At 44.7% G+C, this 27,639-nt stretch overlaps 1 protein-coding gene and 1 long non-coding RNA gene across 9 annotated transcripts; one reads left to right on the top strand and one right to left on the bottom strand.

Moving 5' to 3' along the window:
• Positions 1-1,491: 1,491 nt before the first annotated feature.
• LSM14B (LSM family member 14B) lies at positions 1,492-13,939 on the bottom strand. Of its 7 annotated transcripts, none has more exons than XM_075438627.1 (10): positions 13,704-13,939; positions 9,076-9,239; positions 8,657-8,720; positions 8,005-8,121; positions 6,046-6,216; positions 5,841-5,921; positions 4,657-4,818; positions 4,324-4,477; positions 3,157-3,336; positions 1,492-2,789 (listed from the first exon to the last, which is right to left on the bottom strand). In XM_075438627.1, the coding sequence occupies exons 1-9, from the start codon at positions 13,822-13,824 to the stop codon at positions 3,165-3,167; spliced, it is 1,206 nt and encodes a 401-aa protein (XP_075294742.1). In that variant the 5' UTR covers positions 13,825-13,939; the 3' UTR covers positions 1,492-2,789; positions 3,157-3,164. The 7 variants fall into 7 exon arrangements, with proteins under 7 accessions (XP_075294742.1, XP_075294741.1, XP_075294738.1 ...); XM_075438626.1 differs by having other exon boundaries at positions 8,585-8,684; XM_075438623.1 differs by having other exon boundaries at positions 8,585-8,720; positions 13,704-13,938.
• LOC142363535 (uncharacterized) lies at positions 13,253-27,240 on the top strand. 2 transcript variants are annotated; one of them, XR_012765792.1, is made up of 3 exons: positions 13,253-13,319; positions 15,919-16,031; positions 26,065-27,240. It is a non-coding gene; the product is annotated as an uncharacterized LOC142363535 (long non-coding RNA). The 2 variants fall into 2 exon arrangements; XR_012765791.1 differs by lacking the exon at positions 13,253-13,319 and adding an exon at positions 14,035-14,063.
• The last annotated feature ends 399 nt before the right edge of the window (positions 27,241-27,639 follow it).

The raw sequence follows: 27,639 nt of genomic DNA, 5'->3' as shown, positions 1-27,639 counted from the left end.
CTACCTGCAGCCCCAGGGCACCCGCCCTCCCAGCTGCCAGGGATGCTGCCCTGTCACCAGTGCTTCGCTGCCCAAGCTGCAGGGTTGTCCCATTTCAGCTCCCTCCCCAGCTCCCAGCCCCGCGGCTCAGCGCCTGCAGCAGCAGCAGGATGGCCCCGTTCACTGTAAGGGTTTCCCTGGGTGGAACCAGAACCATCCTCGAAAGCAGCTCTTTGCTCGCTGCCACCAGCCAACGCGCCATCTCGCAGCCCCAGAGCAACGCAGCCAGCAGCAGGCACGGGGAGGACTGGCAGTATCCCAGTGCCCTGTGGGAGGGAGCCCCTCGCCCGGGACACCTCACCCCCCCACCAGACACAGCCCTGCAGTCGCTTTCGCACTCGCAGCTCCCTGGCCTCCCCCCCAGCGCCAGCCTGCTCCCGGGAATCAAGGACAGCAAAGCTGCAGCGCTGCCTTCTGCTCGGGAAAGCGCAGGGACACCTCGGCCAGGGAAAGGGAGCTGCTGGGGGGCCCTGGGGGCCCCTTCCTCAGCCCTTGGAGGCAGAGGTTGAAGTTACAGGAGCTGCAGTTTGTTCTCTGCACAAACCCCCAGCATCGTTCCCTCCTGCTGGGAATCTTCTGCCCAGCAGCCGACAGGGCCTGCTCCAGGTAGAGAAGGGCTCATGGGTGACAGACATCCGTCACCCAGCCCTGCTCCTGGCACAGGACTGGCAGGTAGCTGCCATGGGGCCCCTGGCCCTGCTCCTGGCAGAGGACTCACAGGTAGCAGCCATTGGTCTCCCAGCCCTGCTCCTGCACACTGGAGCCAGGCACAGCGCCCAGCACCACAGTGACTGTGGCAGCATCAGCAGCAATGATTGCGTCTGACAAATTAGACCTGAGGCTTTGCTCTACAAACCAGGTGAATTACTGCCTGAAAATAAAATAAACAGAAAAGCACGATTACAGAGGTCAGGGAGGAGCTGTCCTTTCGCCACAGCCACCTCCGACAGGTCAGCCGGCTCGGGCAGCGCCAGCCCCCCCTGCCCCTTCCAGCGGCACTGCCTGTTTTGCCAGCAGAGAATTAGAGGCTCACAGCAGCTTCCAGGGCGGCTGTTCCAGCACACCCTGCTTTGCCAGTACAAAGGCGTTTGTGGCTGCTGAGCCAGCAGCGCAGCCCCCAGCCCCCGGGAAGTCCCAGCAGCCCAGGGAGGGGGGCTCCAACAGCAGCAAGGGGAGAGCAGCACGCTCCAGGCAGCCGCAGCGCTCCTTGGGCTGGTTCCCCAGCGAGAGAGTGGGAACACAGAATGCAGGGCAACAGGAACAAGGGGTCGGGGCCTGGATCGGGGATTTCAAGCCCGTTTCAAACGCTGTGTGACACTTTGCAGGCCTGCCAGAGCTCTGCAGCGTGGTTTTCTCCATGGTGGACTTGAGCCCTGCTAGGACGGGCATCTGATGAGTTGTACGGCTGGAGTTACTGAGCTACACACAGAACAAAGGAGGAGGGAAGCATCAAACATTTACATGTTTATTATAATTACAATTTACATTACTTCAAAGAGCAGCCCCACTGCTATGTTCTAATTCTCAGCAATAAAGTCCTACAAAAATAAATCCAAGCTTTTACAGTAACCTAGGTCAATGCATAACTAAAAAATTCTAGCTATGTAAGGGGTTCAGTCATCAAGGTGCTTTTTCAACGTAATTCCCTACCAACCAAAAAAGGGACACATGCCTAGAGCAGTTTAACCCACTTAATTCATGCAAACAAAGATAACCCCTCCCTCCCAGCCCCTCTCCCCACATACAGATTTTTTTAAAAACAAAAAGAAAAACGAACTAAACTATTTACAGTATGGGGGGGTACAGAGGAAGCCAATTAAACATGCCCATCTGTAAGCTTCGTTACATGGACTCCCATCCCTAGTTTAATGAAAACATTCCATAGCGTTCCACCACAGTCTACGAGCGTACAGGGAACCGTTTGCCTTCGGCACCGCCCGTGAGCGAGGTACAAACCCAGGCGGGAAGTCAGAGCTTCGCATCTCCTCCCCAGCCAGCCAGCTACTGCCAAAACCTCTTCAGCCCGAGCACAGGCGGAGACGCTCGCTGCTCCCGCCCCGAGGGCGCAGCACGGTGGCCCCCGCCGCCCCAGCACCCTAAGCTCGAGGGAGAGCCGCGGAGCCGTGTAACCCTGCAGTACCTCCGCACACGTGCCAGCCAGCAAACAGTTGTACAGCCACTTACACTACTACATGATCAACAACCCAGTACTCCCAAGTGACAATATACACAATTCCTCGGCACCAGGAATCCTTTCTTCCAGATACCAAGTGCTGCTTCACACCTGCTGCCGGGACCAGTGAGACCAGCAGCACCAAAGAATCTGTTTGGCTACTCAGAACAAACAAATTACAGCTGGTTTATTTCAAGTGAGCTTTGGTTCCATGGTAAAACAGCATGATTTATCTTCTTCAGGGTTCAGAAAAGGAGTCTGACTTTCAGCTTCGACCATAGCAGCCTTTGAGAGACCCAGAAAGAAGAACCACGTAAGTTAGTCTGCACTTAAACAAAAAACACAAACAAAAAAGACACCCTGAAGAAGGTACCCCTGAACACATTCCCTCTTCCAAAGAATATTCCAGCTGACAGTTGCTGGTCCAAAAAAAGTCCAGAAGATAAGCAGTAGTACATGAAGTTCTGTCACTTGAGCTGAGACAGTAAACAATATGAACCATTTTCCCACATTAGTGCAGCAGTTGGTTGTTTTCTTTCTATATACAGTTTCATCCTCTCGGGAGAGATGTTAAAACCTATTCAGAAAAAAAGGCAGAATTAGACTTGGCATCATGGGGATCTTCTCCCCAGCAAAGCAGCAAAGTTCACGCCCATGTATCGACTGACATGCTCAGCTACAACGCCACAGCTCGAACAAGCAGCTCCTCTTTTCCCAGACAGAAGCCTAGCCCAAATCAACAGAATAATCAACACGCTAAAGGACACGTTAAAACTGTTCATACTTCCTTCTACCCCTGGAGAGGATCGATCAGACACAGCACGGAACACTTCTTGATATATCCATGAGACTGGAGAGCAAGAGAGGCTGTGCAGACAGTTCAGGCAAGGAGCAAGAGACAAGCCTGGCTCAGAGACAGTATTTATCCCTGCTAAAACACTTGCCTCCGCAGTTACACTCGGCCAGTACCAGCTCTGTGAGTGGTTTGGTTTCGCCTTGCTGCTCCGCTACCCCTTCCACCTCGAAACCCACCACGAAAGCTGCGGCCACGAAGGAACCGTCCGGACACTCCAAACGTCTCCGTGTTGAGCTTCCTTTCCTCAGCCCACGTGGTACGCCTAGAACTGAACAAGGCTGCGTTCAGATTTCATATCCACAGGAAATAGCCACCAACTCATTTAGCAAGGAAGAACCCCTGCTGAACTGCAGTGAGAACCAGCTGCAGCGTCCACATGCTCACTAGCTCCATTCCTCTGTGAAGCATGGATTTGAACACGACAGCTGCTGGCTTTTGTAAGCTACTTGCATACTGGAAAGCTGAAGACAGGCCTAAAAAAGGGTTGAACGTCGTCTCGCTAGCATTTCAAACCCCGTCCTGTGTTCCCGAGAATACAAACTCCTGACTCCAGGGAAGCCTCTCCAGCATCCCAGGAAGCCCGGTCCCAGCCGAGGTTCGGCAGGCTGCAGGCAGCTCCACAGCACCAGCGTGTTCCCCCCCAGCACCGCACGGCCAGCACTCGGAGGAAAGCGCTGCTGAAGGGAAGACTTTGCCAAGGGAATTTCACACACTGACACTAAAGGGACACCTGACTTCACCGGGCAGTTGGCAACATCAGTGTCAGCAGCAAAAGATGAGCCTTTCTTTCCACACTCCCAGCGTTCAATTTGATGCATTTCCCCAGGCAGACCTGCCCTCCTCCCTGCCCCAGCTCCGGGCTTAGCTTGCTCCTGTCTGCTGCTCGCCCCATCTTCAGCACAGCCTGAGCCTGACGCCTCCTCCCACAGACGAGATAAGAAATGTGTTCAAAAATCAATGGGGTCAGAGTCAGTACTGGGAAACGGAACTGGAAATTCCTGTGTTGTAGTTTAGGCAAGTGTATCAGTATCAGCTGAAATCCTCGCTTTTTGTCTGATCCCACTGCATGAAGCTTGGTTAAGATCACTCACGAGCCATCACATGCATGGCAATACTCCCTTCTAAAGAAAGACTATTTTCCTGACTTTCTTGTATTCTAAGATTTCTAAAAAACTAAACCACGTGACATAGATCATGTCTAGAATTCTATGCCTAAAATTGCATTAAAAAAAGCAAGCTTTTACAAAATGCTCACCTGGATTTCAGTTCTGAAGAGATATTGTCAAAGAACGACTTGGATTTATCATAATAGCAGTTGGGTCCCAGAAGGTCCTCCTCTGCGTTACCGTCACTGTTTTCAGTTGCCACCCCAGGGTCCCCTTTCTCTTCCCCCGTCTCCGCTTTGTCATCTGAAGATAATAAAACATATTACACTTCCTTGATGCACAGTGAAGAGCCATCTGTTCTCCTGCTCCCTCAAACAAGATTTGAGACACTGCCACATGTAATCACACAGTTTCTCAGAACAGGTTTTTCTATGCAGCATTTACTACCAGCTCAGCAATTCATATTTAATGAAGTCACAAACCTTTAAAGTTTAGTTTCTTCTTGAATTCTTTATCAAGTTCCTCTCTGTTGAATTGTGCATTTGCACTTTCAAAGTCAAAGTCACCTTCAAACTTTATTGTATTTTCCTTCACAGTGGTTGGTCTGTTTTGTCCTCTAGAACGGTTTCTGGTTCTCCTGTTTCCTGAAAGCAGGAGAGTTTAAACGCTTGGTAACGCGCAGGGAGGTTAAACGACTTGCTCAAGACCAGAGGAAACCAGGGTTAGAACTCGGGAGTTTCTGGCTTCCAGTCCTGTGGTTAGGCCACACCTCTCAAAGTAACTTCTGTGCTGGGCTGCAGAAGACACACTACAGCAACACTTCAGCTTTCTGCGCAGCGTTCCTGGATGTCAGTCTTACCCTTACAACAGAGTACACCCAACTTCCCTTCCAGCGTGAGGAGAGGCAACCAGAACAAGTACTGGACTGAGAAAGGCAGAGGCAAGCGGGGAAAACAGCTATTCCTCTGCAAGCGTGGTACTGCAATTAGTCTACAAACTCGTCACGACGGTGAAGAGGAGCAGGTCACTGGTTTCGGTGAATCCACCCAAGACTTATCTACCCACAACAGGCGCTTGCACTCTGTACAGCTTCTGGTTTCCAACTCGGAAGCTATCAACTCCTTTATGGAAAAAGCTATAACCCCTTCTACAGTGCTGCCCTCAGGCAAATTAATTTGAAGACCTCAGAGTCTGAAGTTTTGTTTCCTGCCTTTTCTCATTTTGCTTGGGCAAACACCTACTTGAATTTAATTCCACTTTCTTTTGACCTGTGCTTTAACTGCAGTCTTGAGAGAATACTTCTGCTTTATAGAAGCAAGGGCTCCATGGTTCCTCTCAGTTGTAAGAGCTCTGGAAGTTCTTAAAAAGGCTGCCCTTCCCAGTAAAAACACTTCAGGTTTCAGAGAAATCTAGTTGTTGCTGTCAAATCACAGCATCAATTTTTATACTGTACCTTCGGGTTCCTAGAAAAAGATACTAGAATTCTGTCCCCAAAATGTTCTGAACTTCTGTGACTCCAGAACCTATTTCATTAGGGAAGCATCTCTGGACACCCAAAGCCTTATCAAGATTTTGCTTTCAATCTTCTGTCCGATAATCCTTCGCCACAATTAACAATATTTGCCTTTTTAAGCTAAAGCGACCATTCAGTGTCAGGTTAGCTTACCTGATCTTCTCCTTTGAGGTCTTCTGTTTTCATCATTCACCTGTCCTTGGGTTTGCACAGGTGCTGCCTGAACTGTATCTACTGAACAAGATGGATAAACTTAATAGAACAGCCCAAGAACAAACCCGAAACAGTTTAGTCTCGCTATGCCCCTTTGGAGGATGCTGCAGAACAGCACGTTAAAGACGAAGTGGTGCATACACACCGTTTGCCTTGCTGTTGCCCGGCGGAACCTGCCGTCCGTTGCGCTGAACCCCTGGAGTTACTTTCACTGGGGGTGGCTTTTGTGAATTCATGTTGTCAGCCGGGCCAGTCTGAACAGCCTGCTCTACCATGGGGCTCTTGCGGACTGGGTGAACAGAAGGAAAGCCAGCACCTGGAAAAAATCCCAATGACTAAGTGCCTCTTGGAAACTGTGCCAACACTATTCAAACCCTACCCACTTCTACGGAGAAACCGTTTTGTCGGGAATTACTCAAAACCTCGAGTGTTTATCATTACATGCTCTGTTTAAGTGGCTTATATACACTAGGCAAGGCACTACTGCCATACAGGTCTGGGCTCTCCAATCCAGAGCCTTAAAGTCAGGAAATCTACCCATTTATTTCTTAAACCAAGTTAGACACACATTACATAAGCAAGCCAGGTCAGTCTCTTAAGACAGTTTATACCGAAATCTAATTTCTAGGTGTATCCTTGGTTACGAGGAATTTACTTTACATGATGGTTTAAATCTGAAGCAAAAATCCACCATTTTGAAACTGCTCAAGGAAGCTTCCCCACTTTGTCAAGAAAGTTTTGCAGGAAAAGCTTAACCACCTCAACTATATCCCATTTTGTAAGCCGCTTTTAGAAGTCCTTCTACTTCATTGATTATTGTTAGCTTTCAGACAAAGAAAACCTGAAACCAGACCAGGATCTCAAAGTTACCCTTTTAAATTCCTTCTTGGTCAAGGCCAAAGTGTTACCAAGACTTCTGTTGCTCTTCCATCCAGGCTTATTTATTCACACTACAAAACATGTAAATACTTTTCATGGTTTGGTATACCTTACACCAATTATATTAAAAAGTGACAGTCTTCAGTACTCAGAAGAAACACTGCATTCTAGATTTAATTAGAAGTTTTGGAGTACTACAGGTTTATGTAGTTAGGCGTAAGAGCTGCTTGGAAGCGAACTTTAACTGAATATACTTTGAGAGCAAGAAAAGTGAAAAGCGGAAGAGAACACACAAACCAAGCCACTGACACTTCTGGGCCACCCAAGCCCACATGAGATAATACTCAGTAGGTAACATGCAGGTTCCCAGTTAACGTACACCTGGAAAACTTGCAAGGAAGACAGACATACCCTAGGGATTATTCAGTAGGACAAAGCTGCTGTGCAAGTTTAACATGAGAAAGTTTCAAAGCTTAGCAAGAATACTGAGAAAGTACGTACAGAGAGATGGCCAAGACCAGAGAGTAAGTAAAAACAGTTTCATGCCAACACAAGCATACATGCTTAAGTTAAAAACAGATGAAACTAATTACCATGTTTAAATGCAGGCTGCACCTGGTCTCTCTGCTCTGAGGATGGTCAGTCTAGTATCTCTACTCAACCTTCAAAAGTTTTTACACATAGAAGCAAGCACCCAGAACTATGTTATCTCAGCTTACCACAACTCAGAAATTGCTCACTGTTAGTCATGCTTTACTACTTGGGAGTCTTGACATGGTACTATGCCCCATCATGCATGAAATGTACCCTGGTATTTCCTCAATTTTCTGTTAACTTGTGTCTCTAACAGCAAGGCCACCCACAGTTTAAGCAGCATGCTCATCTTTCCAGGGAAGACAAATTAATTCCTTGCCCAGTCTAAGGTGACACACGTTCCTGGATAGGATGCAGCACATCAACATCCCTAAACCTCAGCCCTCTCCTGATACTTACATAAGAGGATCCGCTGTCCTGTACTTTTTTCCTTCTCCTGTCTCTCTAATTGATACCTCTAGGACAGGAGGAATACTTCATGTAATGAAAGGCAAAAACAGCTGAGAACAAACTAGTTCTACCAGCATTACCCATATATATGCTATCATTCTAGGAGGGGTTAACAAGAACAGAGTGTTTGCAAGTGCCATGCAGTTCTTCCAAATATTTGGAGTCCTCAAACTGCTGTTACCCTTGGAAGATAGCTGATGGGGCTCTGAAGACATGTCAGGCTCTGAAACAGGTTGTGGAGACGGAGAAGAACTAGGGCTGGAAGCAGCTGCTGATGCTGGAGGGCTTACCAATTTCTCTAAAGAGATAGAGGGAAGAAGAGAAAGCAAAGATATACGGATAAGATACAAGGTAGTGAAACATCTGAAGGACTTGGAAAGATACAAGACTCTCTAGAACAGCATTAGAGCAGCTTATTTACAGTCCTCTCCGGGAATACAAGTTCTTTTCGTATGTGATGTGTACGTAAGGTATGTCAGGTTAGAAATGAACTAGCCTCAACTGTTAGGTATTCACTTTACTTTCAGAAAGAAACATTAGCTATTTAGTTTGTTTCTTTCTTTCATGTGCATCTGTGTGTGTGTAAGTGGAACACAGGCCTTCCTGCAGTAAAATCATGGCACAAAGTTAACTACTTATTCGCTGCTTGTTGCAGCCTGACGCTTGGCAAGGAATTCAACATTAATTATTGTTACTTGGTTTCAGAGTAGTTGCATACAAGGACTGGACCTTTTATTCTAGCAAGTAAAGTTTTCACTTACCTAAACCTAATGAAGCTGCATATTGCTGGCTAAGTAAAGAGCTGGCAGCAAGCTGGCTGTAAGGTGGCATACCTCTAAACGGGCTGTAAGGCACATGTGGCTGAAAGGATGATGTAGAGGCAGAGCTCAGTGAAGACTGTAACAAGACAAAGTACATTTCCATTTACAGCGTCCAGAAGTCAACTTGCTTTGGCAGCGATTCTCTACTTCACATACAGCATTACTAAAGCTTAAGTAAATACTGAGAAGGGTTAGTTTACCTCATCACGATTTCCCTGCATTCTCAGCTAGGTAAACTAGCTCTGGCTTTGCTAACTCAAGTCTTGAATGCTGCTGCTATTTTAAACACTACAACAGAATTCAGGATGCTTCAATCTGAAAATTTCTGGAGACACTTACTGGCCTTCATTTTTATAAGTTTATACCAAAATTAAGTCTCTCATCACCAACACTTTATCATAGCTTTCTACCAACACTTCAAGCTAACTTACTTGAACAATGGCAGGATCCTGTGGCAGAGTATGTTGAGCTTTTGGAGGTTCACAGACAGTGATGTCTTTGATGTCACTTCCTCGAAAAATAATATATTCATAGATTTCTTCTCTGGGAGGAGCAGGTCTGTCTGTGGGCCGGTCTTCAGTACCAAAGGATCGCACTTTAGCAGTAGAAAGATTACCATTAGTCCAGTATTATCATTGCAGCATTGTGTGAGTTAAGATTTATGCAATTAAAAAGTACTCTTGCAATACTTGCCAAAAGGAACAACAACAACAAAAAAAGGTTACCTCCAGAACCCTGAATCTCCTTATCACACACACATCTGCTCCCTCAAATGCCAACTTTTTCAGCAGCCTATATAAACAGTTTTGTTTACATCAAGCTGTGAAAGTAAAGACCACAGACCAGCTGGAGTGAAGAATCCAGCTCCAAAACCAGGGAATTCCCTGTAGTGCTATACTGACATATTCCCCTTCCCTCCCCAGCCTCTGTCCTACGTAAACATTCAGCTTGAGACAACTGCCACTGCAACAGACCACAGGAGAGGCCCCTGAAGCAGCAGGCGAAAAAAAAAAATCTTAGAAGGCTTTAGAGCTCAAATTTGCACCTTTGGTTTCATTTATTTATTATACAAATAAAGGCAAAATTTTATCAATGACAAGAGCTTCCTATTGAAATTCTCTCTCTACTCCATGTCACAGGTTTTATGATTAATATCCACTGGCTACAAAGCAAGCTTTTAGTGATAAATCCAAAACCTCCGTGCCTGCTGAGGTTAAGCAGGTACTAACCAATGATGTTACACATTAGAGTGCGGAAAACGCTGCAGTTGACTGTGTGGCAGCTACCTGGTAGAAGCATAAATTAGTTTGAGCCATTAAAGAGGAAGAGGTCAGACTCAAACTTACTGGATTGTTAGTGCAGGAAAAATAGGTAGTGTAGCTACATCAGACACTGACATATGAAAGCTTGAAATTTCAGCTACAAGTCACAGAAGCTCATCAATTTGACCAGTCTAGTTGCTTTCTGTCTTCGTGAGGCTTTGCCAGTTCAGATAAGCACCAGCACATACCGGTTTGATGTATGCTTTCTGCCAGTAGAAGAATTCTGTATTGGAGTTGCATCAGTTGCTTCTAACAGGTTACCACAGAAGTACTCAACCTCTTTGCCAGGACTCCTCTGCAGTACCTTTACAAACTACATCCTTAACAGACCTTTCACAAGCAGCTGCCATGTCACAGTCTGTGGCCATGTGCCAGCCGGCTGCCATTCCCACTGCACAGCTGGAAAGATGTAAGAACAGACAGCCCTGTCACATGAATGATAGGGGACGAGGGACACCACAGCTTCGCCAGAAAAAGGGCAGCAAAAAAGTGGATCCACTCAACCCCGGTGTTGAGCATCTCTGGTATACTATACTGTCACTAACTTCTTAGGAACGCTGATGGATGTAGACAGGGTTACTCATCAAGAGTCCAGTTCTCAGAGATGGAAAGCTGTGCCCAGGTGGTTCCACCTACCAAGCAGCACTCAGTGTTGCAAGCAGCCTTCACCTCTGTTCCACATGTATGCGAGCTCACAAGGGGCAGCAAGCTCCGTGTACAGCAGGTCAGCGCCAAACTTTATCCCCATCACGCTGATGCTGTTTAGCACCTCAGCTTACACCTAACTGGAAGGGAATCTTGACTGGTACAAGGACAAGCTGTCAGCCGCTTGCTTCCAATGACCATCTTCCATTAGTTCCTGGGTATACAACCTCTCCAAGTTATTTTAGATCTCCAGCTGCTGTTTGATCATATTACAGCTGTAACCTAGTCAACTAGAAACAGATTATAAACTGAAGGCAATGCTTGTGGCCTTTTACACATGAACCATACCACTGATATCCCTGCTCAAGATTAGATTATTAAAGGACATAGCTGATGGCAAGACATACTAAAGCCATCCAGGGACCACTGCAGAATCCTGTGGGTCGCTTGGAAAGCGCCACGTCTTCTCTGACCACCAGAACCAGCCTGTCAGCTTCCACCTGGAGAAACCCACAACCAGCAAAGCCCAAAGCTGTCCAAGCAGCCTCTCTGTTGGCTGGTCCTAAGGTTTCCAACAAAAAAGGTGGAATACTACGCCCCTGTTGTAGACAAAACACCAGGGAGGGCATTTGAGAGGGCTCTAGGAGTTGAGCACGCCTGCCTGTACATTTGAAGTGATTAATGGTTTCTGGCACACCATAAAGCACAGCTTTAAGTCTCTCGGGAGGTCTGAAGGGCTGTCACTCATGAGGAGTTACGGTGACAGTAACAGTTTACAGGAGAACAGGAAATCAATCCCACACCACGCTAAAGCTAATGTCTTACAATACATTGTACTCATGCACAGGCTCTCGAGCTACAACTCTGAAGGGTCAGGAAGCATAACAAGAGTGACTGGATGTCTGGCAAGCAGAGCTTACATGGATATTTCTTGCTCAAAAACTCTAGTTTCTTCAGACTTCTACAGAAGCAGGGCAAGTTTCTGGTGTTTGCTGCTGACAAGACAGTCACAAGCTTAAACTTTGTTTGCAACTTGAGTTTACCATCTAACAAGACAGACAGCTTTCTTGCAGTACTTAATCAAGCACACAGAATCTCCTTATCCAGCATTTAAGACACTGTGCACGTGTTGAGACTTAACAGGAATCAAATACAAATCAATTGAAGCTAGCCCTGCTTCGGTAAGATGCTGAACTGGATTCCTTCCTGAGGTCTCTTTCAATCTAGTTTTTGATTGTAACACTTGGATGATAAAAAGTAAAGAGAAGAGTACTTAAATTACATCTTGAAGATGTCTGAACCTTAAACAGTGGCATCCAGGGCTTAATAATACTTTACTAGCTATCTGGACAACTTCAGCTGTGTATCAGTAATTCACGGTTCTTCTAATCCTTCAGAGATCAAGTGGTTTTAACTGCAGCTCCTCCTAAGCACAGGGTTGATATTGCTGTCACAGACTTCAACATTGTTGCTATGTTCATAATTCTGACACTAATTTTGATATAAAGTCTCTAGATTTAAAAAACCCTCTGGACTAAAATGAAAAGCAGGGTTTATACCGTAAAGTTTATAGAGCAGCACTTTAAGTGGGGAAAAATGTATTCTCGGCCTATTGTAACACCTACTTCTTAGGCATTCCAGTTCATCAAAACTGAACACTAAGAGACCAATAAATACTAGAACTGCCAGAAATCTTATACAGAGCATGTACTTTCTCACACCATAAAGCACTTTAATCACATATGCCTTTGAAACACACCACTTCAGCTCTGGAGTAGAAAGCACTAAGTGGAAGCCAGAACTATGAGAGAAACCATTTCTACTTGCTGTTGGGTGAAGGTGAAAACCTTCCTGCACACACAGTAAAGGAATTGCATCCTTCCTGCAACCTCTCAACTACTTTGAGTTGAACATTAACATAAATAGCTCCACTTGTACATTTAAATAAACAGCTACGTCCCTAGAAAAAAAGTGAATTTGTCCAAACCTACATTTTTTACTTCAGAATACACACTTACAGCTGTCATATACTCATGCCCAGTATCACATAAACATCATTATACTGAATAAATACTGTGGCATAGGATGCCTCAAGGATGGCTGAGAACCACCATCAGTGTCTCCTGCCAGCAGATAGTCCTTCAAAACAAAAGATGTTTGGTCTGTGGACAATCCCGGTGGATTGCTGAAGGCAACGAAGGCGGCATGAACTTCCCAGAACAGGGAAAGAAAACGCTGATGCACATTAGCTGGAGCAGCCAACCTGGACACTAAAAGCAGTACAGAAGTAACACCTTGTTTGAGAGACTAAGCAAGACAGGACAGGTTTTTCTGAGAGTAAACACGGGAGTTCCCAGCACAGGTGACAACTGAATCCGAACGACACCGTTCAAGCAGAAGATAAAGATCATTATTTCTACAGGGAAATAAGACGCCAAGCCTCAACGAGCAGCTTGCAAGGCAGAGGAGCCAGAGGCCCCTCGGCGCTCTGGACGCCGGCTCTCACCCCCCTCACCTGAGCAGGGCCCGGCGATCGATCACGAAGGGAACAAAGGCGGCTCAGCAGCCGCTCTGCTTTCCCCAGCGCTGGCCTGGGGCCCTGCTGAAGCCGAGCACCGAGATGCTGCCGGGCATCCACGTACTGAGGGGAGAGGGGAACCAAACCGCGAACCGCCAGGCAGACCATCGCCTTCCTGGCGCTGACGACAGTAAGCGGAGCCGGCAGCGCCGGCAGCGCTTCGTCCTCTCCAGGGGGCTGGGAACGTCCCCTGCAACCCTAGGGCTCCTCAGCACCCCGCACCCGGCCCGCCGGGCCCGGCCTGCACAGCGAGCCCCCCGCCCCGGCCCCGCGGAGCGGCCTCCCAAATGCTGACTCACGGAAAGCCAGCGGCGCCGAAAGCACGGGACCCCCCCCCAGCTCCCCACAGCCCCTCAGCGCGGGCGGGCTCCAGGCCGGCCTCATTGTTCAGGGGAGGGAGGCGGCGGGCGAGGCAGGCGGGCCCCCCGCGTCCCCTCAGCGAGCGCCGGGCCGCGGCGCCGGAGCCAGCCTAGGCCCGATACCCGCCCCCCCCCGGCGCGCCGCGCCGCCTCACCCTTGGCCAGCGCCACGGTGGAGTTCTCGGTGTCGATGGTGTAGAGGATGCCCTCATAGCGGATCTGCGCCTTGGAGATCAGGCTGATCTTGCTGCCGATGTAGGGGGTCCCCGAACTCATGGCGGCGGCGCTGGGCCGGGATGGGGGGTGGAGGAAGCAGGCCGCGCGCGGGTCGCCGCACCGCCGCGCGGAGCCGCCGCGCCCGCCCACGCACACTGCGGAGCCGGGAGCCCCGCCGCGCCCGCCTTATGTAGGGCGGAGGGAGACGGGCTGGGGGGGGAACACACAGGGAGGGGGCGTGCTGCCGCCCCGCCGCGCATGCGCCGCCACCGCCTGCGATTGACCAGACGGGAGACGGGGTCAGACGCGGAGGGAAGGGGGGGGGGGGTGAGGGGGGGAAGCCCGGAGCCCGCCTCACGTGACCAGCCCAGGCGAGGGTGCCACGTGCGCTGCGGGCGGGGCGGGGCGGGGCGAGAGCTCGCGCTCCTTCCCGCCGCCGCCCGCCCCCAGCTCCCCTGCGCCGCGGCGGCGGGGCACGGCAGGGCCGCGGTACCGGTACCGGCGAGGCGCCTCTCGCCGCCCGCGCACCCCTGCCGCAGAGATTTTGTCACATGGGAAGGGGGGGGGGGGATCGTCCCCCGCCGAGCCGGGCTCTGAGGGGAGCTTTTCCCGCCCTGAGAGCTGCCTCGCCTCGCCCCGCTCCCCGCCAGGCCCCCCGCCGTTCTGAGGCAGCCCCCGGGCCTCAGCGCCCTGAGGGGAACGGCGATGGCTGCCGCCCGCGCCAGCCCCTTGTCCTCCCTCCGGAGCCGTGGCAGCCCAAGAGCCCGGTTTCCTGGTGCAAGGGCCCGCTCTGCGGAGCGCGCACCGTGCCTTTGTTCAGCAGGCGGGACGGGCTGTGCCCGGTGCGGCGGTGGCGGCCAGGGACGTGCTGGCAGAGAGACCACAATGCTAGGCCGCAGCTGGAGAACGGATCTCTTGGTGCGGTGTCTCCTGGGGTTTCTCCGGCTCCCCAGCCATCTGCGGGTCAATGAGAGACAACCGGTAGCATCTGGCAGACATGGGCGGAGGAGCTGAAGGCACAAACCAGCGTGAGGGTGGACGGGGATCAGGCAGGGCGGTTACATTGGGGGCAGCAGGTCAGAGTGCACGAATCTCACTAATTTGTGTGACGCAAATGAGTAAGATTCAAAACCAGCAGCTGGAGACAATACAGTGGGAGCCATTGTCCGAGTGTAAAGAGGTTTGCGGGAGCTGCGTACGCCCATGTCTTGGTTACACGTCTTCCATCCGTGATACAACAGGAACGCGTTAGTATGCAGTCTGCAGGTTTATCCGCATGTCGTGATGACCTGCTTCTTTGCACACCATGGCTCAGAGAGTGGTTCTCCAAATGCCCCGAGCTGTCCACCCTGTGACCTTAAGTATTTTATGGTGCTGCTCTTGATGCTGTTTATACAGCCTGGAGAGCAGATCTCTGTCTGAATAGGGAAGATGCCTTCCTTCTCACTCTCTCTTACGGAACCACACGTGCAGTCTTTCTCTTGTTAAATCTTCATCGTTCCAGCACGGAAAAAGTTGCTAAAAAAAAAGTAAATTATTTCATATATATTAATTGGGCAAACAGTATTTTTGAATAAGAAAGCCCTGAAAGTCAATCTTTTTAGATTTTTAGCTCAGCCTTAAGTAAAACCTATACAGAGCAAGAAAAGATTTCTTTTTTACTGCAGTAAACAGTGCCCTTTAGCGGGCAAATTACTGATTAGAAACTTCCCTGATGGCAAAACTCATCTAGCTCCCCTGTATGAATAGTAACTAGTCTAAGAATGTGGAAAGGTTCAAATGGAGGAAAAATAGGGCAAGAAATAATAAAATGCTCGAGTTTGGGGTCAGTCACAAATAATTATTTTGAATGGGAAAGATGATGTCAGTGCAGGCAGCGGAACCAAGGGTAGGGCAGCAGTACTCCCTCTTTTGGTTTATATTCTCAAACTTCACGATGTATTCAACCTGATGTTCCTTATTTCCACTCTTAAAATATTTTTTAAAAATGGTAAATGGGCCTCCAGGTTTTTCAGTTCAGCTCCTTTTTTCTTTCCTTTATGCATACCAGAATGTCACGGATTCATGAGCACCTCCAGTTCCAGTATTTTGTTCTGTATTCAGCAAAAGGTATTATGATTGTTTTATCCTTTCACTTTTTTTTTTAACTACCAGGAAAGAGAAAGGGACGATCCCGTACCAATACAGCAATGTGGATCCCACAGGAAGACTAATTAAAGCAATGTGGAAAAAGAAGTATACACCGAAGTGGCATAAACTATACTCTGGTAAGGAGAGATATGCAAACATACAGAATTTTAGTTATAATCATCATGGCCATAAATCGACCTGCCTCTGGAAGATACTGTAATTAATTTCCTCAGTATCTTCTGTTTGACAACAGTCAGCGATAACAAGTGATCAGCAAGAAGAAATACGACACCTGACATTTTAAATTCCCTGTTAGTGTTTTTTCCTCTGCTAAAAAATACAGTTCTTCATCTATTAAGTGTTGAAAGGGGGAAAGAAAGAGCATCTGTCACTGTGTAAATTCATGACAAGTGTGCGATCCTGAGCATCCCTCATATGAAGAGGGAACATTCGGCTTCAGATGAAGAAGCCAATTGCTGTTCATCATGGTACTAGGAAGAAACCTAGCAGAGTGGCACCTCATGATAGCAGCAGACACAGCTTTCACGGAACAGTGTTCTGGACCACCGGTAACTGTGGCCGTTAGAGACTGGAGGTAGGGTGCAGTCAGAGTGTGTAACTACGTAGCTACTTCATTTACAGGAAAACCTGTGTTGCCAGAGCTAAGGAGACTCCCATAGAAGTTGGAATGCAACTAGTGGCATTTGGGATGGTCGCCACTGATACATCTAATGATATTTCCTAGCAGTTAAAAGAGGAACCCGTGACTAATAGCACTGATGAAAATTTGTGGGGTGTATGATGGTGAGTGAGTCCTTACGTGGTGGCTGATGGCCATGGGCATGGCAATGTGAGCCGAACTGACATCTGGCAGAGTTAATGACAGAGGGCAGCTGTTGGAAAGTCATCTGTGACAAGCTCCAACTGCCGGAAGAAGTGAGACAGGCACTGGCTGCTGAAGCATCACCTCTTGCACCTGGGGACAGCGGGATATGTTTGCAGTTGATGGCAGTAGGAATTACTAGGACACGTGCAGCTGCTGTGGAATATGGCAGCTAATGGTAGATGTTGTTGAACTGAAATTCTAGGAGTTGGCTGGGGGAAAAAATACCAGAGGCGGCACAGGGAAGGCTAGGATCTCAAAAGGAAGAGGAGAGAAGAGAGACTAGCATGGAAAATAGTGGAGGTAAAAGTGGAATGGAGATTTAAATTTGGGTGTGGCAAACAAAACAAATGATACAAAGGAAGGGAGAAACATGTGAGCCCTAGAGGAAGAGAAGTTAGAAACATACCAGTAGTTTCAAAGAAAAATGTGGTAGCTGCAGGGAGGGAGGGTAAGGTCACCGAGTACAGAGCAGGATTCTATAGTGGTGCAGGGAATGGGTAGTAGAAAAGAGCCCAGGAATGAAGGATGGACTAGAAAAAGACAGAGGAACTGAAAAGATGCAGGAAATATGAGAAGGAAGAAAAAAAATGATCCATCTATCTAAGTGTTTTTATTCTATATAAAGAAAAGCAGAGAAAGTAGAATAAAGAAGAAAACCATGTAAAGTCAACTGAAGGAAACTAGAACAAAAGGCAGACAGAGGGAGGGAGAAAGAAATAAGGAAATGAAAAGAAAAAAAATAGAAACATTAATAAGTAGAAAAAAATTGAAAATTTTGTAACTTTTATTTGGATAATGTGTGCTTCATACAATTAGTTTTCTCCATTTCCCACAGCCTAAGAAAAAGAGATACAATGATGTATGTAGGAAATAATGCTTCAATATATTAGTTTGTCTTACATCTCAGGAAAAGGGTCTTCTGAAAAAAAATCCATCATAACAATAGGTGTTGTTTTCTATTTTATTCCAGAAATAAATACAGAGATTGTAATGCATGTAATCCTGTCCTGTCCTCTCTCCTGTTTCTCTCTTTCTCTTTTTCCCAGTTTTGAGTCTGTGCCTCAGACATTTCAATTTTGACATCTTTCATTCCACCCCCATATATCAAATTTAAAGTCGGTTGAACTCCTGGTTTTAAATGAAACATTTTATAAAATGTCATAGTTTTAGGCTTGTGTGGGATTGGCTCTCTTAATTAGTACCTCGACTGTGTACTTAGTGGAACTGGCACAAATCTGCATTATTTTGTTGCATTTCTCAGAAGCTCAAGTGTGTTGCACAGTCAAGACAAAATATATTTTAGCAATAAGGATACGATGGCAGAGACTTTAAACTTCCTATCCAGACCCACAAAGTTTGTGAATGTCTAAGCACAACCACAATTTGGGCCTTGCTGTTTATTTCGATGCTCTAATTGTAGGTAGTACAAATAAAAAAGGAGGAAATGTTCGTGTGAGTTTAGCTGAAAACAAGCTTGCTATTTTGTACAGAGACATGGTCTTTATAAGGTATGGTGTCAGTATCTGAGATTAAGCATTACCTATAGACATAAACAAAGTAGCATTTTGAATTACCTGCTAGATTTAACAGGCTCTTAATCTATACTTTTTAACCTGATTTATTATAAATACACTCATATTAAAATAGTATATCTTTATTTTCTTGTTCTGTGTATGCATTCAATACCACTTTTCAGATTGTAGTCCATTTACTCTTTTCCCTGCTAAATCAGTAATTTTCTACAGGGAAAGACAGTTCTTTGCCATAATGCAAAATGATAATTTTTTTTTGCATTTGTGAAAATCCAATGCTAACATTGCAAAAAAAAGCTGGAGAATTTTTCTCTTTGTGTAGCACTTCCATGTGGAAGATTCAGATTACCATGTGGGGATTCAAATTACCAGTCTGACTTCTAAACGCTCCATTTTTTTAAGATCGGTTCAATATATCCACTTAAATTCATGGGATAAGCCAACAGTGCCACTCTGATCTGCCCAGTCTTCGCTGTTTGTACCTCATGAATCTACAGGGCCTACTTAAAAAAGTTGTGTTTGATTAGCTGAACCTGTAGAGGTTAGAAGTCATTGGGACACTTTTGATGCAACAGAGTAAGGAGGGTACATATATTTACTTATTTTTATAAAACCAAAATATCTTGGACATTCATAACATCTTTTATTAGAATGAACTCAGACTGCAATTCCAGACTTTTTTCACACTCACATCACTACACTACAGTGTCTACTTTACAATCTGAGAACATGAGACTAAAAAACCACACTCGGTACTAGACATGAGACCAAGAACACCACCCAAAGTCCTGCCTGCTGTTGCGATTAATTTTGTCATTGAAGCATGGGGGGATGGAGCAGTTAGAGAAATCCAAATACCTTTTATACTGAGGCTTTCTGAATCACAAATGGTGAGATGAAGTTATCCTGGCTAACTATGTGGTGATTTATTCACGGATGTGGAAGCTGGAGATAATTTTAAGAGCTCCTTTCATGAAGACAGGTAAATGGATAATGTATGTGATACAAAAAAGGGTTGACGAAGCTGAAGTTTGCAGTTTCGTCACAAAAATTGAAGGATGAAGTCTTACAAGCCAGACCTAGATTCTAAAAAAAGGTGTTTAGGCATCTATCTCCCATTCACATGAGTAAGAGGATTCAGACCTAAGTTTAGAAATAATTAGGGCATAAAGAGAGATAGTTGTCTATCTAGGACAGTGGGGAGCACTGAACATAGCGTGAAATACAAAGTTCTGTTAGGAAAAATCTCTGACTGTTTTTTTTCTCCTGCGTAGGCTGCTTTGTCTTGAGCAGTGTTGCGCTGAAGTGAACTGCAAGCCTCTGTGTCTCCTTTTCACAGATGCACTGATGTGAGGGGATGGGATGAAAGTGGGATTTCATAAAGTTTTTTCAGGCATGAAGTGAGCAAAAGGTGGAGCGAAGAGCATGCTGAAAGGCAAACAGGTGATACTAAGTGGAGAAAGGAGGCAAAAAATTGAGAGAGATGAAATCCTGCAGAGGATTCGTGTGCAAATAAAGATTTTGTAGGGTTTCAGGTTTATGCATTAACTGGGAGAATAAGAATCTGTGTATTTAGCTTCATGCCCAACTTTGCAAGAGGTTCAGGAGCTGCAGTGATAACCAATAATCTAAATCCACTTCTGGGCTGAAAAGAGTCAGAGTTGCAACTAGACTGTCACAACTGACCGACTTGGTACAGTAGTCTCAGTGGAGAGACTAAGGAGCAGATGGGAGTACTGTGGACTGTCTTTTCAGAACAAAATTGTATGTTTAGGAGAGTACAAGTTGTATTCGCTGCATACTTCAGACCCCTGGATGCTGCAGAATAGCAAATTTCACCATTCCTTGTACAGAAATCTATCTTTACTAATTGGGTTTGGCTAAAATTCCAGAAGGCTCGATAGCAGTGTTTCTTTAGGAGCTCCTCCTTTTCTCTCTCTACTTCTTTCTCTCTCTACAAATCATTGAACACACTCAAGCTATCACTATTGAGCACTATTTCGCTGGCGCTGAGGCTTGAGTGGGGTTGAACCAAGCCCCTGCTGCCCAGTTCATGCTGGTGCAAATCACATCATAGGACAGCATACATCACTGGGCTGAGCACATCGAGGAAAGAGCTCCTTTATTAGATGTTTTAGTTCAGAGACCTCATTTGCATTAACTGTCTACCGTGGACTCTGTTCTTGAGCCAAAGAAATGAATCTCCTTCTCCTTACCTGTTTTACAAATGACTAGGAGATTCTGCTTCTTTCTGTTCACCTAGGTAACGTATCATTTTACCAAACTCAGCAGTATGCTGGTCTTTCCCTGCCTAGCATCTGCTGCACTTTTCATAGCTTGAATTGTTCTTGGACTTGTTTTAAAAGGCATGTTTCAGAAATGTGTTTGAGGATGTGAATTATTAGTCATTGTTTTATCTCCTAGGGTGTTCTGCTTCCTTTATGTTTGTTATTTTACTATTAAAAATAAGACTATACAGGCTTTGGAGTTTAAAGTTCATAGGTTTTAATTCAGGTTTAGGTTAATGATACCAAGTATGGTAAGGTAATTCATAGCAATAGGATTTTAATGCATTTTTCAGAAAGTAATTTATTTTTGTATGACAACCAACTGGCATTTAATCTCCTTCACATTTTAGAAGCCTAACTGTAAATCAATCTTCACATAAGACAGCAGTGTCTCTCTGGCTCGTCAGTTCTAACTTGCACTTCTGCTTACTGTTGTAGTATTTGTGTAGACACTTTCCACATACACCTAAAAATTCTGACATTTACTGTTCCAAAGCGCTTGTATTACCTGTACTTCATACTTCATTTTTCTATTACTTGCTGTATGACAAGGGTTTTATTAGTTAATGCACTTTTAAACCACATTTTTGTTCTGTAAAGTAACCCTAATAATAACATTTGAGATTTGACATTTCGTTTTTTTCACTTAATTCATATTAACATGCTTATTTTTTTCCAGAGAGCCTCACGGCTTCATCTTGGACTCTGGATTTTACTCAGCAGCATCCTCAGCATTTACTCTGCCCATGACATCCCCTCTGACAAACTTCTAAAGGCTGTCCGGGACATACAGTTGTTAGTAAGACATTTTGAAGGCAAAAGGTTTGTGCAGGTATAACTCGGAGAATAAACTGGTCCACAGAATCTTAATTGTTGCTGAAGAAGCAGAAAGAACCCGAAGCAGAGTTGCGAGTAAGGTTGTGAGTTAGAAAAAAACATATCTTCTTTTATTCTAAACTGAAAGAAATCTGATACTTGTATCTGCAAGAGAATGAACTGGAGCCCAAAGTGACACATTACTGAATAACTTTTCGAATAGCTATCTGAGCTGTAATAGGATAATAACGCACTCTGGTCTTTACAGGGCAAGAGTTAGTGATTCAGTCTCTGTGTGGTGCAGGTGGCTCATGACTCCACCCAGGTATAAAAGAGGATGATGTGGCTCCCGTAGAAGAGATCATCCTGCTGAATTAAAAGTTTGAATTTAGAACAACTAAAAGTAGTCAAACTGCAAGAGAAAGTTTAAGGGTTCTGTTTTCTGTCATTCTCTTAATGACAGGAAAGCTCTAGGAAGGGGGCAGCTTGGCCCTGCACAGACTTTTTTTTTTCTCTTTGAGTCAGTGGAAATGCTGGTAACAGTACAGGGGTGAGAGCTAGCACGTTGTATGATCACACCAACACATGTGCCAGTGTGCAACTTCACATAGCTTTTAAAGTCGCAAAGATGTCACGTTTGGTGGGGTCTTGCTGGGGATGAGGGTGTAGCAGGGAAGGCTTCAGGCAGCCAAGTTGTACAATTCTACTTAGACGGCTTCATGTCAAGCAATAGTAATGAATGAGTAAACTTACAGGCCCACTAAACTGTACAGAGCAGCAAAACTAGCTCTTGCTTTTGCTCTGTTGAAAATAATTAAGAGAAAAAAGTGTTATAGTTTCAGAAAAACAATTTGACTTTCTTACACAAGAACACAGAAATTGTCTAATGCTTCCCTAACTAATCATCTTTCCTAAACAAGATGTTGTATTTGTTGCCTGCCATGTTGTCTGGTTGTTAATAAATGGTTAGTTTACACAGATGGATGGGGTTTACTGTTCTAGCTAGAAAATTAAGTAATAGTTACAGCAGTGTTGTTATACTTCTGTGGTATTGCTAGAGTATTGCAAGTAACCCCATACAGACAAAACTGACAATAAGGAACAACTTAACATAAAAAACCTTGGCCCTCCATCTGGGTGTGTCATTTCCTTTGGGTTGGAAGTTTTCCTCATCTTGTACTTCGAGAGATAAAATATTTGTCTGACTGGCTTCAAAACATGTACTAGTTTCTTCTGTCAACTGCAGGAAGACATCCCATATTTAAATGAGTTATTACATTTGTTTGGAGTTTCAAAAATGAGCAAAATCTCATTAAAGGAATAGGGGCAAGTCCCTGAACTCTTGTCTCTGATAGTAAGAATATATTTTAGGTAGTGTAAGAAAGTAACCTATAGTCTGGAATCATATCCCTAACTATTTTAGAATGCTGGAGAATTCAGAGAAAACCCTTGTATAATAGCCTTTCGTGCTGTGTTTTCATTAAGTCTGAGGCAGCTCAACAAAGAAGCTACAGCATGATTTATTTTAATCAGTTATTACAGTCATTAAAAAAAAAACAGTTGGCAAAATCTTGCTTACATACTTTTTGCCTTCCAAATCCACAAGATGTTTAGATACAATCTCATTTCATTACAACGAGAACAAACCTCCTTTACTGGATTTCTTTCATTTTTTTCTTTAAATGATGATGTTTCCATACCTCTTCTATCTACACTGGCTTTCCAGTTCTGTGTCTTTTGTGTCTGTTTTCTTTATAATGTCACTAAGATTAGTCAGGTTGCTCTGAGGAATCTTGTCATCCCATAAGGCTTGGTGAGAGCATTTGGCAGACTATGAACTAGAGATGGAGTAGGGAAACTGATTTAGCCATTTTTGTCATCTGAAGACGATTTTCAGAAATGCTTGCACATGTGATTATTTTTCCAGTTCAGATCTACAAGAACCTGGATTTTGACCTACGTATTGTACGTATGCTGAAAGTTTTACCAACTTTTTGGCCTGTTAGTTTCATTTGACATTTCTTATTGCTGAGCTAAAATGTGTATATTCAGGCACACACACACAATCCTTTTTTTAAAGAACTCCTCTGTTTTAAAAGAGGGGTGCCATGGGGCTATTGAATGATTTAGATAGGGACTTAGGGACAAAGAATGCGTCTGGCTCTGTTCCTGTAACTTACGGTCTCTGGGAATTGTGATAAAACAAATGCCTATCAAATTCCATAGGACAAATGTGTTCATCTACGGCAAGTGCTGTTGCACGACTGACGTGGCATTAACTGTACCTGTTCTTGGCACTGACCAAGAACAAACAAGATGAAGATTTATCTTCAGTTCTTTAATTTATTTTTATTTATGTATTTTTGAAGGTGAGTAAGCGGAGGGAAGCATATAAAGAAAGAAGATAACACCAATTGCCATAGCTGATCAATTGTTAAATTAGTGTCCAGTAAAAACTCTTTTTGATGGGGCAAAAACGCAATGATGTCAGAATGCTGTATTGTGGTATTGACTGGGAAAAAATCAAGCAGTCTTCAGTTCTTTAAGGAGTTCCAGTTTTAAGAGTGCATGCTGCCCTGCTCTGGATGCACACCATGGAGAGTGCAATAGCATCACACCTTTTGGTTCCCATCTCCTCTGGCTCTTGGCTTCATCTGATATACAGCAGATTACTAGAGAGATGAGGAAGCAGTGCACAGCAGCACATAACAGTGTAGTCAGTGACAAGAGAACAGTTAGTATGTTGACATAGAGAAGGAAATTTTCTGTGGCTTTGACATCTCAAGTCATCCTAACTATACCTTTTATGAGTGACCCGAGTGATCATTACTGTATGCCATGTGTAAAGCTGGCCAGAGCTGTAAGCAGAACAGAAGCTACCTTCTGACTGTAGCTGTCTACCAAGCTTGCTTCTGGAGGCAGCAGACCCATTTGGCTATTTTTTTTTAAATTGCTGGGAGGTGGAGAATTGGAATCTAGAAGAGGAGTAAAGGAGGAAGAGGACCAGTGATCTGCACTGCTCAAAAAGTAAACGCTGAGGACTGGTGTGAAAAGAATGTTAGATATTGAATGATGCTGGAAAGCTCAGGGAAGAACTAGAACAGCTCTGAATCACAAGGGCGCAATAGAGTCCGGCTCTGGAATGTCTGTTGTGTTAGTGTACCATGTTTAAAATGTCTGAGGGTACACTGTTGACAAAACATCCCTGATAGGGTAATACTTTTCTCACAAAGAATCCCGGAAGAATTGAAGCAGAAACTATCAAAGTCACCTCTCACTAATAAGGAGTATTTCAAATGTATTCTAAAAAATCCTGACTGTAAAATGTCTGCAAATTGGATTTCCAGTAATGAGACCCATCAGTAGGCACATTTTCTTGACATATTCTGTCAGAGTAGCACTCAGAAATAGTGATTCAATTTTCCAGAAGTTACTTTAATTTGCTTAGAGAGGAAAGCATTTTCATTTCGCCCAGTCAGTTCTAATAATTTGCTAAATTCAAAATATGTGAAATTATTGAAGCTAGTTGCAGTGACCAGAAGGACCACTAATCTTTTAATAATATTTTTTTTCCCATGAATCATGTAGACTTGCACAAGAAATTTTTCATAACAGATAAAACACAAATCTTTGTTGACGTGCCTACTTCTTGTCTCTTCCACAGACATAATTCAGGACATTTGCTTGTAATCTCCATTCAGAAGATCTGTTTAAAAAAAAAATCTGCCAGCTGCTGGGGTGTGTGGTGGGAAACTTCCATGTTCTTCTACAAGTGCTCCTTTTTCTTAGTCAAGTTCCCTAGCTCCTCCCTTACAGATGAGTCTGGATACGGATACTTCCTACCTTGACAGGCAGTAACAAGCATGATGAGTTAGATTAAGAGCAGTTGGGAAGGAGAAACAGTATTCCGTAGTTCTTTTATACTGTAAAGCCTTGAAGGCCTTTAAACAATAATCCTTTATCTCACAGTATATTCTCTGGGCATCTTCTTCCAGGCACAGGATGCTGAGTTGCATGGGCCTTGGTATGCCTCAGTACAGCCATACTGAAGTATCTCCCATGTGAATTGCATGTAGCATGTATTAGTGACAGTCTTCTGTCTGTCTCATAGCAGCTAGAGAAGATTGCTAAGGCAGTTGTGTGCTCAGCTAACTTTTCTTTTTGAAAATCAAGCTCGTAAGGAGTCTCTAACAGATCTTTTCTGTGTATTTTCCAATTAATAACTAGGTATTGTTAAATACCTTGATTTTAAAAAGAGCATATCCCTTAAGCTGTCACATAACATATTTACTCAATCATATCTCACTATAATTAAATATATTTTATGAAAAAAGAGTTGTTTGTGTTTCTGCTTCTGTTCTGGAGTTCCAGTAACTGTTTTGCAGATACAAACTCTTTAATAAGTGGGCAGTTTTGCCATACCTCTTCCACAGCAGCATTGTGCTAGACGTTCTGTTCAGAACACTGAATTGCAGTCACAGGGTTGGTGCTTCTGTAGGTAGCAGAAACGGTCTAGTATGCACCAGGACAGACAGTGTCCTTAAGTGGAAATAGGAGTGTAGGTAGGTATGATAACTGTAAAATAAGAAGGGACTGTACAGTTGCTTTCAAAATCTACTGTTCATCTCTTTTTGTTTTACAATGGCAGGATTAAGACATTTTCCTGGAACATACCATACTTAATTTTGAATATTAATCCCTGACTCTTGGAGCACTGGACTTCAGAGATTCACCTAAGGACAGCTGAAGTACATGGCAAGATTTGAAGACCAAGACTTTGACAGTATCTTGAGATTCCAAGGAGAAGACACTAAAGCGCATGGACTGCAAAGAGGCACTCAAGTTGTTTTATTTATCTCCATGTGCATGTCTGTAGTAAGACTGTATTTGCCTCTGAATTCAAACAAAATACTTAAACCAGGAAGATTTTTCCTACAGATTGTCAAACATTTGTATTCCAGATGCCTACGAAGTCTTGCTGGTTTTGCTGAATGCTTGTTAGTACAGACTGTCACCCATTTGCAGAAGAATCAGCACACAGGCTTTCAAGTTTACAAACCAGGAGCTACTGCGTAGGACCGCATCATCTTTGACCAGGGCTCCATTCCTTTGTCTCCTCCAGACACTCTCTGTACTTATCAAATTGTCCACTGAGCTCTTGTGCTCCCCCAAAAAACAGGAAATGGAGATGGGCATTGGGATGGATACTGGTGGCTACAAGGACAGTGAAGCTTTCTGAATAAAACCGAAATTTGTGTGAATTCTGTCATCTTGTTTGAACTCGTGGAATCAAGGTATTACTGGCTAAAACTCAGCTTTCAGCATTTTAAATGATCAGTGGCTGCTGGGCAAGGAGCAGAGAAAGGGACAGGAAAGGAGAGCAACAAATCACCAGTCAAAACTATCACTATCAGTTTTTCATCTATTTATTGGTGGAACTTTAGTATTCTGACTGGTCAGTGAAGACTCATAGGAGGTGTGTACAGACAAGCAAAAGCAACTCTCCTCCTTGCAAACCATCTGTAGGCTTCTCCGATTTGTCCCTTATCACCATAATCCATACTGCTGTCACCTCTGTCAGATGGCCCTGTGATGAATTCATCGCTAACTACATTTTTAGAAAACAAACTGAAAGAGAATTGCATCTTGAAACACAGTCTCTGTGCCATGATCTACATAGGCTAGTTCTAGGGGGAAAAAATCAGTATTTTGAATAGTAATATACTAAAAGGAGCAGGTTAAAAGAACTGACAGTTCTCTGTTTTTGCTGTACAGCTCCTGCTTGCTTCTACTCTTTGCAGTAGAGAGAACCCATACGTGCCTGTAATGTTCAAGCTCTTTTGATGTAATTGCTGATGGGTGAAATACATAACATTCACTGTATATTGAGCCTGGCTATTTCTACACCAACACCGATAATTACCAGTAATCCATTACTAGAATCCTTATACAAGTTTCTCTTTTGTACTGTTTAAAACAGAAGGTAAGCAATACCGTACAGAAGAGCTGGAATCCCAGCCCTGAAGAATCCAGCCTAGAAAGTTACTTCCGATGTCAAACAAGAGTCAGAGATTATAGAAAAATAAATTATTCAGTAACGAATCCTACACACTTATAATGCACAAGTTGTAATCAATCTCAGTTGCTCTTGTAATCTTGTAAAGTTGTTTACCTAATATGGTAGATATGCCATATGGTACACTAAAGAGAGTGTTAGAACAAG

Source organism: Opisthocomus hoazin, chromosome 18, assembly GCF_030867145.1.
Source record: "Opisthocomus hoazin isolate bOpiHoa1 chromosome 18, bOpiHoa1.hap1, whole genome shotgun sequence".
Taxonomy (NCBI): Eukaryota; Metazoa; Chordata; class Aves; order Opisthocomiformes; family Opisthocomidae; genus Opisthocomus; species Opisthocomus hoazin.
The sequence above is the reverse complement of the archived record's forward strand: the minus strand, read 5'-3'. Positions and strand labels throughout refer to the sequence as shown.